At 39.3% G+C, this 13,504-nt stretch overlaps 1 protein-coding gene across 1 annotated transcript in view; it reads left to right on the plus strand.

Moving 5' to 3' along the window:
- Positions 1 to 13,504, plus strand: part of CUNH3orf20 (chromosome unknown C3orf20 homolog) — a 61,407-nt gene that overhangs the window by 14,092 nt on the left and 33,811 nt on the right. The window contains 2 exon segments of the mRNA XM_039225405.1: positions 4,310 to 4,429; positions 13,106 to 13,247. Coding sequence (XP_039081336.1) covers positions 4,310 to 4,429; positions 13,106 to 13,247 — 262 coding nt within the window.

Here is a 13,504-nt window from a genome sequence, read left to right on the forward strand (position 1 = left end):
TTTTATTTATTTCTAGGAGAGAGAGAGAGAGACAGCGTGAGCAGGGGAGGGTCAGAGAGAGAGGGAGTCACAGACTGAAACAGGCTCCAGGCTCTGAGCTGGCAGTCAGCACAGAGCCCGACGTGGGGCTCGAACCCACGAACCGTGAGATCATGACCTAAGCGAAAGTCGGACGCTTAACCGACTAAGCCACCCAGGCACCCCTAATTTTATGAAGTTTTAAATTTTAATTCCAGCATAATCAACACACAGTGTTATACTAGTTTCAAGTGTACAATATAGTGAGCCAACAATTCTCTGCATTGCTCAGTGCTCTTCATGATAAGTGTACGCTTAATCCCCGTCGCTTATTTCATCGCTACCCCAGTAACCTCCCCTCCAGTAACCACCAGTGTGTTCTCTGTATTTAAGGGTCTGTTTCTTGGTCTGTCTGTCTGTCTCTCTTTTCCCTCTGCTTATTTGTTTTATTTCCAAAATCCCACATATGAGAGAAATCATTTGGTATTTGTCTTTCTCTGACTGACTTATTTCACTTAGCATAATACTCTCTAGCTCCATCCATGTCACTATAAATGGGAAGATATTCTTTTTTATGGATGAATAATATTTTATTGTATGTATACACACCACGTCTTCTTTCTCCATTCTTCTGTTGATGGACACTAGGGCTGCTTCTGTAATTTGGTTATTTTAAGTAATATTGCAGTAAACATCGGAGCACATATATCCTTTTGAATTAGTGCTTTTGTATTCTTTGGGTAAATACCCAGGAGTGTGATTACTGGGTCATATAATAATTCTATTTAGTTCTTGGAGGAGCCTACATTCTGTTTTCCACAGTGACTGCACCAGTTTGCATTCCCAGCAACAGTGCACAAGGGTTCCTTTTTCTCCGCATTCTCACCAATGCTTGTTGTTTTGGTTTTGATTTCAGCCATTCTGACAGGTGTGAGGTGGTATCTCATTGTGGTTCATTTCCCTGATGAGTGATGTTGAGCATATTTTCATGTGTCTCTTGACCATCTGGTTGTCTTTGGAGAAATGTCTGTTCATGTCTTCTGCCCATTTTTAGGTTGGATTATTTATGTTTTGGGTATTGAGTTTGTTTTCCTTTTCTAAAATAAAATTCCAGTTGGACTCCCCCTCCCCCACCCCCACACTGTTTGCTGTGACCTGGTCTTTGTTTTATGGGAATTTACTCTGTGCCCATGCTGTTCAAGATCAGGTATGCCATGATAACGCTGGCCTGCTAACTATGCTGTAACTATTTACACAGATAGTGTATACACAGATACAGCACACATGGAGTCCTGCACCTTGCATTCCGTGTGGAGCTTAGAGATCCATCTCATTTGTGCGGGACACTGCCTACTGGTCTGTTGCATGGGTATGAAAGTCCCACGTGGCCCAGCCGCCCACCCTCAGACCTACCCATGGTGCTCTCCTGCCTGAATGTAGTGTTCCCTTACCTTGAAAAGGAAATGGTTGTCACCATTAGCATTCCACCCCATAAGGTGTTTGAGCATTCTTGCAGGATCACAGACTTTCCCTGTGATGCAGTGACTTCCTACATCCCTTCTGGGTTGTGGTTAATCTGGTGGAGGAGAATTTGCAGAGAATTGAGCTGAACTCTGGAGAGGATTTGGTAATGTCTGCATCCTGCTGTGTTAACAAGACTGTTCCACCACACTCCCTAAGAAATCTCTTATTTGTTGGTGTGTCTGTTCCAGATGCTCCTCTTTAAACAAGCCTAGAGTTAAAAAACAACAACAACAACCTAACCAACAAAATATAAATGAAGGACTGATCTGTTCCTTCTGGAAAAGCATTAATCCTAGAAGGACTTGAGTTAGCTCTTACAGGGCATTAAAAAGAAGATGCAAATGCTATTGACTTATTTTGAATGACTTTTGCTTTTCTGGACCATCTTATTGCATGAGGTAGACCAAAGCTATAACTGGGTCTGGAGCAGTCTTCCCGTAAAGCTACTGCCAGAATATACCCTTTGCTTAAGGTAGCATTTCCTTAGTGATTAGCCTCCTTTCCTGCCTTTCTCCTGCAAGTTCATACAAGTCCTGCCTTGTCATGGAGGAAAACTAGACTCTGCTCCTTGATTTTCAGTTGTTGGCAACATTACTAAGTAAAACACATACAAAAAAAGAAAACAAATAATCTTGCCATCCTTACGTAAGACCTATTTTCCATTTTTGCAGTCTCCTTTTTGTGCTTCCACCTGTCTCTCCCTGTCTCTGTCTCTCTATCTCTCTCTCTCTCCATATATGTTTATATATTATGTTAAGTATATAACTACATAAACAATACTATAATTTTCCTGTTTCTCAGTTTCCTTAAGTGAGACACAAATGTTTGCCAACGTAGCTATTTACTTTAATAATTGTTGTTTTAATTGGTTATAGACTTATATTCATTTTCTATTATTAACCAAATGCTTAGGTTTTCAGGTTTCCTACTATTAGTGTAATACGCATTGCAACATGCAACTTCAGTGTCTATTGGTTAAGAGTGATAAAAGATTGATTAAGAGGGATAACTGGGGCAGAAAGTTTCAATATGTGTACAGCTCTTGCTGAAGACTGTTTCCAAGATGTATTTTGTCTATACCAGCATGGTTGACTGGTTTTATCCCATCTTNAAAAAAAAACCCCACCCTAACCAACAAAAGATAAATGAAGGACTGATCTGTTCCTTCTGGAAAAGCATTAATCCTAGAAGGACTTGAGTTAGCTCTTACAGGGCATTAAAAAGAAGATGCAAATGCTATTGACTTATTTTGAATGACTTTTGCTTTTCTGGACCATCTTATTGCATGAGGTAGACCAAAGCTGTAACTGGGTCTGGAGCAGTCTTCCCGTAAAGCTACTGCCAGAATATACCCCTTGCTTAAGGTAGCATTTCCTTAGTGATTAGCCTCCTTTCCTGCCTTTCTCCAGCAAGTTCATACAAGTCATGCCTTGTCATGGAAGAAAACTAGACTCTGCTCCTTGATTTTCAGTTGTTGGCAACATTACTAAGTAAAACACATACAAAAAAAGAAAACAAATAATCTTGCCATCCTTACGTAAGACCTATTTTCCATTTTTGCAGTCTCCTTTTTGTGCTTCCACCTGTCTCTCCCTGTCTCTGTCTCTCTATCTCTCTCTCTCTCCATATATGTTTATATATTATGTTAAGTATATAACTACATAAACAATACTATAATTTTCCTGTTTCTCAGTTTCCTTAAGTGAGACACAAATGTTTGCCAACGTAGCTATTTACTTTAATAATTGTTGTTTTAATTGGTTATAGACTTATATTCATTTTCTATTATTAACCAAATGCTTAGGTTTTCAGGTTTCCTACTATTAGTGTAATACGCATTGCAACATGCAACTTCAGTGTCTATTGGTTAAGAGTGATAAAAGATTGATTAAGAGGGATAACTGGGGCAGAAAGTTTCAATATGTGTACAGCTCTTGCTGAAGACTGTTTCCAAGATGTATTTTGTCTATACCAGCATGGTTGACTGGTTTTATCCCATCTTTACCAGTATTGGCTGTTGTCAGTTCATTTCTGCTCATTTAGAAGATACTGAAAGATGTCATGATCTTAACTTTTGAATCACTAGTAAAGATTATTATTTGCATGTGTGAGATCTCTGGTTATATATAGTCTTTATCTGTTTAGATCAGGTCTGCCATTTTCTTTATGAATTTGAATGAACCATGATAAATCAAATAACATTTAAAAACAATTTCATGCCTAACCAGTGAAATGACCATATTTGGGGGATGAGTGAGCCAATGATTTCATGAGGTTTATTTAAGTATGATCAAGATTTTCTACCAGTGTTGGGGGTACTAAATTTTGATTCTCAAGTGGTCAGATAGCAAATGATTCTACATGAAACAGTGTGATTCTGAAAGAGACTGATTCCCTGGATATGGGGAATCAGTGTTTATTCCCTCCACCTAGTGTCGCACTTATACCTACATTTGCCCTCACAGTAATACTGTCACCTTTTGTGCTTGCTGCTCTTTGCTCCTTGTGCTGGTGTCATTTCTCCCTTGAGGGATATTGTAGTGGGGTGAAGGATACTGTCGGAAAGGAATCTGAAAGATTCCCCTTAATTAGTCTGAGCCTGTTCATGCATTAAAAATTCTTTTTCTTCCAAGTTCTGGTTGTTTTGTAACAACAAGGGCACTTTAGACTATCTACTCCACCATACTGCAAGAACAAAAAATCTAATATTAAATTTTTGGTTAAAATACAAAAACTGAGAAAAGAGTTCCTCCATCTTCCACTCCAGATTCCTCCATGAGCACTCCAACTGTGGGCGTGAACTCACCTTACCAGCTTGTCTACGAGTCCTCTACTGGCTGTCTGAGCTTTTCCCTCTCAACTGGAAGAGAAGTCAAGAAGAAAACAGGTAATAAAAGATCCCAGCAAGAGCTCTTAGCCGATCTTTGGAGGTGGGGGTGGGGCTGGGGAAGGGGTTAGAGGGTTCCCAGTATAGGTTGATGAGATGGTTTGATTTAGTTTTCTGATAGGAGGGATACATGGCTGTCCTGGCTGTTGGCAGAAGCTATTGACACAGATTCTTTCCCATAAAAGTTGACACATCTCAACCCAGTCACTCCACAGTGCAGTCTCATCATTTGATTGTTTTTACATGCCCTCTGTTCCTGGTGATGTGGATCCCTTCACACAGGGCAACATCCCTATCAAACCTACATCTTCCACCACCCTCAGTATCCCAGACTCACTCCCTCTACTCAAGAGAGAGATCTGTGTTGCTCCTACTCACACAGCAAGTGGGGGAACTAGTATCTGAAGGGAAGTATTTGGATACCAGACCTAACAGAATGTCCCAAACTGGGCCAGTTCATGCAGGAAGAAGAGAAAGGTATAGAGGGACCTGCTATTCCACCGAGGAAGACACACAACAGAAAGAAAGACTTATGGGAAAGAACAGGTGGCAGTAGACCAGACAGTATAGCAGCAGCTGTACAGCCAGAAACCCAGAGAAATAAGTTGGGGATGGAGATGGCAGGGCAAAGTCTCATGGAATTTCCTGTTGCCTTCCCCCCAACCAGCTGTGATGGCAGATGGTAGAATGGGGTAGGCAAGGGAGGACTGTATTTGCAAAGAAGTAGGTGGTGGAAGGATCGGCATCAGGTGGGAACGCTCAAAGATTGTCCAATTGATTCCCACAGACACTGAAGTAAGGCTGCAATTTGAGAAGTTTGAATTTTATTTCTGACCCTGCCTCTCGCTGGCTGTGTGACTTGCCTTCCTCCAGGCCTCATTCTCCATATCAAGCTCCTCCTGTATCTTTTCAGTGAACAAATGTTTAGTGAACAATCGCTAGTTATCGTTCACTGTTCTAAATCCTGGGGGTATACATGGGAACGCGAAGACAAAGAATACCTTCCCCAATGGAGCTGACGTCTTCAGCTTCCTTGTTTGCAGTAGATCCAGCTGCCCCCCCTCACTTCCCAAGTTCCTTTACCTCTGTTGATGTGCTTTCTCTCACTGTGGTTCAATAACCCACAGCATCACTTCCAGCATCCCACTTTAGGTGCTCCTGGTTTTATTATATTCACTCCTGAGCCGGCCCTATATCAACACAATCCTTTTGAGAGAAGACAAAGTATCTTCAAGATACACTGTGATTTCATGATTTTTCTTCCTAATGATCTTGCAGGCGATGCCTTCTATTGCCTTCTTTGTCTTTCTGACTGTTTTCCTCTGCTACCCCACCAAAATGGGATTTGTTATGATGTGCATCATTCTGACTAGATGTATGTTCATGGTGCTGCATTTCTGATAGGTCCTTGATGTATTTAGAAATTTGTCTCACACATGCATGCCAAAATGAATGATTAACTTCCCCTAATAGTTTATAATTAACCATGTGACCTATCTTGCCCAGGAATGTCCCAGTTTTTGCTTATTGTTCTGACGTAACAGTTAATAATGCCCACTTTCACTCAAAAACCTTTCCAAGTTTGGATATATTGTAGAGTTATTCCAGTTTTGGGCCACTTTGAATTTTCCTTCTGCTATCTGTTCATGCACATGTGCTATCACATCTTACCAACTGCTCCCTTTGCAGTTCTGGGGCCAGGCAGACTTGGAGTAGGCAGACTTCAGGAGTTGAGTCTACTCCCTGAGGGGACAGCAGCTATTTCTGGAAAGTAGCCCAGCCTTACAGAAGGAGAACTGAGAGAAGTTTGTCAACAATGGTTCCTGGTTGTAGCGAGAGGCTATCACCCTCAAAGACCCAAGGCAACTAGGGCCAAGCCAGACAGGAATAGTCAGACTAGAAGATGTTCCAGGAGGCCAACCAGCTACTATATGGGACTCAGGGCCAAGAAGGGACCAGGAACCACTCATACAGGCATATACCAGAGATGGTACCCAAGTATCAGCCAGAAACCTGAAGGCTTGGCTGACAGTGAGGAAGACTTCATTCTGAGGCACTCAGGACTCCTCTGGAGCCTGAGCTTGAAACTCACTTTCATTTTTGAAACCAGGATGAGAAGCTGAGCCTACCTGTATTAAGGGAGGGCATGTGGCTCCAGTTGTATGGTAGCAGAGGCTCAGACACATGTGGACCTGAAATGATGCCTCCGGACTTTTAGTCATGGAGGGCCACTGCCACAAGTTCATGTCACCATATCCTTATACCACCTAAAACCTGCTACAGGGGGACAACTGTGAAAATAAGTGCAATAAGCACAAAACATGGCCACCCAGATTTGAGCAGGCAGAAGAAAGAATAAGCAAATGTGAAGGTAGAAGAATTGAAATTTATTGAATCTGTAGAACAGAAAGAAAAGATTTTTTAAAAATAAATGGAGCCTAAGGGACCTGTGGGGTGTCATCCAGGAGAATAACATGCACATTGTGGAGGCGGCCGAAGGAGAAGAAAGAAAGAGGAAAGGGATAGCAAGAATATTTGAGGAAATGATGGCTTGAAAAGTCCCAAATCTGATGAAAGACATGAGTATAAACACCAGAGAAGTTTGACAGACTCCAAGTAACATGAACTCAAAGAAACCCCCACCAAGATACATTATAATCAGACTTTCAAAAGACAATAACCGAGAATCTGGAAAGCAGCAAGAGAAAAGCAAATCACTACATATAAGGAATTCTCAATAAGATTATCAGCAGATTTCTCATCAGAAACTTTGGAGGCCACAAGGCACCAGGGCTGTATATTCAGAGTGCTCAAAGAAAAAAGAAAAAAGAAAAAAACCAAAATCCTAAATTCAGCTAAACTGTCCTTCAAATTGAGAGAGATATTAAAACATTTTAACATTCCCAGATTGACACAACCCAAGGGAGTTCATGACCACTAGATCTACCCTTCAAGAAAGGCTGAAGGGAGTCCTGCAAGGTGAAATGAAAGGTCACTAGGCACCTTAAAGCTGTATGGAGAATAAGGATCTCAATAAAAGCAAATATACGAACAGTTATAAAAGCTAGTATTATTGTAACTGGGTTGTAACTGTACTTTTTGTTTTTTACATGATTTATTTATTTAATTTTTAAGTGTTTTTCTTTTATTTTTGAGAGAGACAGAGACAGACAGGCAGAGTGCAAGTAAGGGAGGGGCAGAGAGAGAGCGAGACACAGAATCCGAAGCAGGCTCCAGGCTCCGAGCTGTCAGCACAGAGCCCAATGCGGGGCTCACACTGACAAACTGCGAGATCACGACCTGAGCGGAGTTGGATGCTACACCGACTAAGCCACCCAGGCGCCCCTGCTTTTTAAGTGATTTGAAAGACTAATAACATATTTAAAGAAAAAAATTATTAGTTTCAAAGCTAGTATTACTGTAACTTTGGGAACTACAAATCTTGTTTTCTATGTAATTTAAAATACTAATAAATTTAAAAGAATTGTTAGTTTATATTTTGGTGCACATAATATATAAAGATGTAATCTTATAGGGGCACCTGTGTGGCTCAGTCAGTTAAGTGTCCAACTTTGGCTCAGGTAATGATCTCATGATCCATGAGTTCAAGCCCTGTGTCAGGGTCTGTGCTGCCAGCTCAGAGTCTGGAACCTGCTTCAGATTCTGTGTTTCCCTCTCTCTCTTCCCCGCTCCTGCTCACACTGTCTCTCTCTCTCTCCCTCTTAAAAATAAATAAACATTAAAAAAATTATAAAGATGTAATCTTATGACAGCTGAAAGAGGTGGGGATGAAGCTGTAAAGGAGAGTTTTGTAAGTTAATGAAGTTAAGCTGGTAAACATTCAAATTAGAGTGTTAGAACTTTAGGATGTTAAATGTAATCCGCATTGTTTCCCCCATTGTAAGTAGGAAGAAAATAGCTATAGAATACACAAAAAAGCAAATGAGAAAGGAATTTAAACATCTATGACAATCAACACAGAACAGTATTGTAGGACCTGAGAGACAAAAGCCATAAGGCATTTAGTAAACAAAAAGTATAGTCACAGAAGTCCCTTGTCAATAATTATTTTAAATGTGAATTTCCATTCACAATCAAAAGACAGAAATTGGCAGAATGGATAAGAACACGTGATGCAATGATGTACTATCTATAAGAGATTCACTTGAGATCCAATGACACAAACAGGTTGAGAATGAAAGGATGGAGAAAAGATATTCTATGCAAATATTAACCAAAGAGAGCAGGGGTAGCAATACTAGTATCAGACAAAATAGATTTTAAATCAAAAAGATTACAAGAGGGGTGCCTAGGTGGCTCAGTCGGTTGACCATCCAACTCTTGATTTTGGCTCAGGTTATGATCTCACATTGTTGAGATCAAACCCTGCATAGAGCGTTGGACATGGAGCCTGCTTGAGATTCTCTCTCTCCCTTTCCCCTACCCCTGCTTGTGCATACACATTCTCTCTCTCTCTCTCTCTCTCTCTCTCTCTCTCACACACACACACACACACACGGTTATAAAAGAAAAAAGACACTGGTATTAATAAGAGTTTCAATACAGCAAGAAGATGTAATAATTATAAATGTTTATGCACTTAATGATAGACCATAAAAATATCTGATGCAAATATATATATATATGTATATATATATATATATATATATATAGCTGAAGCAAAAACTGACAGTTTAAAGATAGTTCTACAATAGTGTTTGAAAATTTCAATACTCTACTCACAATAATGGAAAAACAACTAGGCAGAAGATAAGTAAGGAAATAGAGGACTTAACACAATAAACCAATTAGAGCACAAACAACAAAACAATATACATTCTTTTCAAGTGCCCATGGAAGAGGGCATATATTAGGCCACAGATTAAGCCTCAATCAATTAAAAAGGATATACAAAGTATCTTTTCTGACCACAGTCAGATGAAGTTAGAAATCAATATCAGAAGGAAAACTAGAAAAAAACACAAAATTGTGGAAAGTAAATAACACATTCTTAGACAATCAACAGATTAAAAAAGAAATTGCAAGAGAAATTAGAAAATACTTAGAGATGAATGAAAATTAGAACATAATATACCAAAACTTACAGGATGCAGCAGAAGTAATACTAAGGGAGTAATTTAGTTTTAAGTGCTTATGTTAAAAGATAGGAAAGACATCAAATAACCTAACTTTCCAAGTTAAGGACCTAGAAAAAGAAGAAGGAACTAACACCAAAGCTAGACAAGGAAAAAAATAAAGATTAGAACAGAGAAAAATGAGATAGAGAATTAAAAAAATAGAGAAAGTCATGAAACCAAAAGTTGATTCTTTGAAAAGATGAACGTAACTGACAAATTTTTAGCTGAACAACTAAGAGGGAAGACTCAAAATACTAAATGAATTGAAAGTGGGTACTCTACCACTGATTCTACAAAATAATAATTCTACAAAAAAAAGGATTATGTGAGAGTACAGTCAACAGTCATACACCAACAATTTAAATAACTTTCATGGAATGGATAGATTCCTAGAAACACAAAACCTACCAAGGCTAAATCAGGAAGAAGAAGAAAATGTAGATAGATTTATAAATACTAAGGAGATTAAATCAGTAATCAAAAACCTACCAACAAAGAAAAGCCCTAGACCTGATGGCTTCAGTGGTGAACTCCACCAAACACTTAAAGAACAAATTACAATCATTCTTCATTCTTAAAGTTTAACAACAATGACAAAAACAATAAGAAGGAACACTTCTCAACTAGTCAGGCCAGTATTACCCTGATACCAGAACCAGCTAAGGACACTACAACAAAAGAAAACTACAGACAATATCCTTCATGAACATTGATGCAAAAATCCTCAACAAAATACTAACAAACAGAATTCAATAGCACATTAAGGATTATACAACATGACACCAAGAAAGATTTATTCTTGGAATGCAAACATGGTTCAACACAAAAAAAATCACAGAATGAAGGGGAGAAAACCACATGATCATCTTAGTGCAGAAAAAGTATTTGACAATTCAGCATCCTTTCATGATTAAAAAACACTCAACAAACTCAGAATAGAAGCAAATTACCTTCACATGGTAAAAGTCATATGTGAAAAACATATAACAAGCATCATACTCAATGAAAGATGGAAAGCTTTTCTTCTAAGATCAGGAATGAGGCAAAGGTACCCAAGTTCACCCCTTCTATTCAACATAGAAATGGAAGTTCTAACCAAAGCAAGATTGATAAGAAAAGGAATAAAAGACACTCAAATTGGAAGGCAAGAATTAAAATTATCTGTTTGCAGATAATATGACCTTATATACAGAAAACCATAAAGATTACACACAAACAAAACTGTTAGAATAAATCAGAGGCAGGGTACAACAACACACAAAAACCAGTTTATTTCTACACACAAACAACACTCTGAAAAGGAAATTACAAAAACAATTCCGTTTACAATACCAGAAAAAAAGAGAAAAGTTAAGAATTAACTTAAGCAAGGAAATGCAAGTCTTGTACAATGAATGAAAACTACAAAGCATTGCTGAAAGTAATTAAAGAAGAGGAAATAACAACAAAAAGACACAAATAAATGGAAACATCCAATGTTTATGGGTTGGAAGAGTTAAAATTGTTAAAATGCTGATAGTATCCAGAATGATGTACAGATCCATTGCAATCCCCATCAAAATCCCAGTGATATTTTTTGCAGAAATAGAAAAACTCATCTTAAAATTCATATGGAATCTCAAGAGACCTCCAAATAACCAAAGCAATCTTGAAAAAGTTGGAGGACTCACATTTCCTGATTTTATAACTTACTACAAAGATACAGTAATCAAAACACTGTGGTATTAGCATAAAGACAGACATAAAGGCCAACCGAATAGAATAGAGACCCCAGAAATAAATCTTCATGTACATGGTCAAACAATTTTTGACAAGGGTGCCAAGATCATTCAATGGGGCCTTCCATCTTTTTAACGAATGGCATTGGGAAAACTGGATTTCTACATGCAAATGAATAGAGTTGGATCATTATCTAATACCATACAAAAAAATAACTCAGAATGGATCAAGGAACTAAATGTAAAACCTAAAACAAGAAAATTCTTAGAAGAAAACATAGGACTAGAGCTTCATGACACCGGGTTTGGCAGTGATTCTTGGATATGATACCAAAGGCACAGGCAACAAAAGGAAAAGTAGACAAATTGAACATCATGAAAATTTTTAAATTTTTGCATCAAAAGACAATATCCACAGGCAGCTCACAGTATGGAAATATTTGCAAATTACATTTCTGATAATTATACTCCAGTCTATATAGAGAACTTATAAAACTCTATAACAAAAAAGACAACTTAACTCAAAAATGGGCACAGGACTTGAATGGACAGTTTTTCCAGGAAGATATATATAAAAAGTCAACAAGCACATGAAAAAATGCTCAACATCACTAGTCAGAATAATGCAAATCAAAAACTACAGTGAGATATTCCCTCATCCCCAGTAGAATGTTTACCATAAACAAACAAAACACCAGAAAACAAGAGTTGAAGAGGATATGGAAATACTAGAACCCTTGTGCACTGCTGGCGGGAATGCAAAGTGGTGCAGCCACTATGGGAAACTGCATGGCAGTTCCTCAGTAAAAAGAGAATCACCATATAATCCAGTAATTCCACTTCTGGGTAGGTACTCAAAACATTGAAAGCAGGATCTCAATGATGCACACATACGCGCGCGCACTCACACACACGTTCATAGTAGCAACAGCTAAAACATGGAAGCACCCCAAGTTTCCATCAATGGATAAATGGATAAAGAAGATGTGGTCTCTACACACATGGGAATATTGCTCAGCCTTAAAAAGGAAGGAAATTCTGACACATGCTGTAATATGGAAGAACCTTGAGGACATTATGCTAAGTGAAATAAGCTAGTCACAAAAGGACAAGTACTATGTGGCTCTACCAATATGAGGTACTTAGAGTAGTCAGACTCAGAAAGGCAGAAAGTAGAGGGATGTTTGCCCCAGGCTGGTGGGGGGGGGGGGGGAGTAGAAAAAGAGGAGTTACTGTTTAATGGGTAAGAGCTTTAATTTACAAGACAGAAAAGAGTTTATAGAGGTGGGTGATAATGATGGCTGCACAACAGTGTGAATGTATTTAATACTGTACATGTAAAAATAGGATGGTAAATTTTTGTTATTTGTATTTTACCACAATATGTAAAAAAAAAATGCAGTCAAACTCTGTTGATACACACTACCCTCTGCAGAAGGCCAAAGATTAGCCAATATCGGAGAAGTGTTGCAGCCAATTGATGGAACTGAGATTTTCTGTCTTTAATCAGAAATATCAAAAGGGAATGACTTGAGTATCCATGACAGCCACAAGCCCAGGCTGTCCTGGGGAAATAAGGCTGAGTATGTAACTCTGCAAATGCCTGTTCCTAACACATGCTTAGTTGACTCACAGAGCAATATCTCTGTGTTATAGTGACCAGTCAGGGATTCCTGTCCCCAGGAAGCATGAATGATGCCCCCCAATTATTTTGACTGTCAGGAGAAGCTGTTCTCCTGCTCTCTCTGCCACCTCACCCCCATGTGAACATGACGAAGAAACCATTCTCTAGAACCCCTCTCTAACTTCTTCCTCTCCAGCCACAGGCAGATCAAAAGTCCTCGAAGACATAACCATATCACCCCTCCAACAAGGACCCGGAAACTCTGCCTCTGACAGTATGGAGTTCAGTGACCCCTGCCCTGAGGCCCGAGAGAAGCTACAGGAGATGTGTCGCCTTATGTGAGCGCCTGGGTAGTTAGGGGCAGATGCGAGCGTTGGGTATGGCTGCCAACTACCTGTGTGAACCTGAAGGGGAATTCACGGAAGTGTTTGAGCAGTGCCAGGAAGTGCCAGCTGCCCAGTGCCCCCAATGACAGTGACCAGTGATGGGGTGATGGCTGTCCCTCACGTCCCCAGGCTCTCCCCACTCACAGTCCTTTTCAGCCCTCACTATAACCTGATGAAGAAGAAGGGGTATGCCCATTTTGTGGATGAGG

This window comes from Hyaena hyaena, unplaced genomic scaffold, assembly GCF_003009895.1.
Source record: "Hyaena hyaena isolate Hyena2069 unplaced genomic scaffold, ASM300989v1 scaffold_2139, whole genome shotgun sequence".
NCBI classification, from domain to species: Eukaryota; Metazoa; Chordata; class Mammalia; order Carnivora; family Hyaenidae; genus Hyaena; species Hyaena hyaena.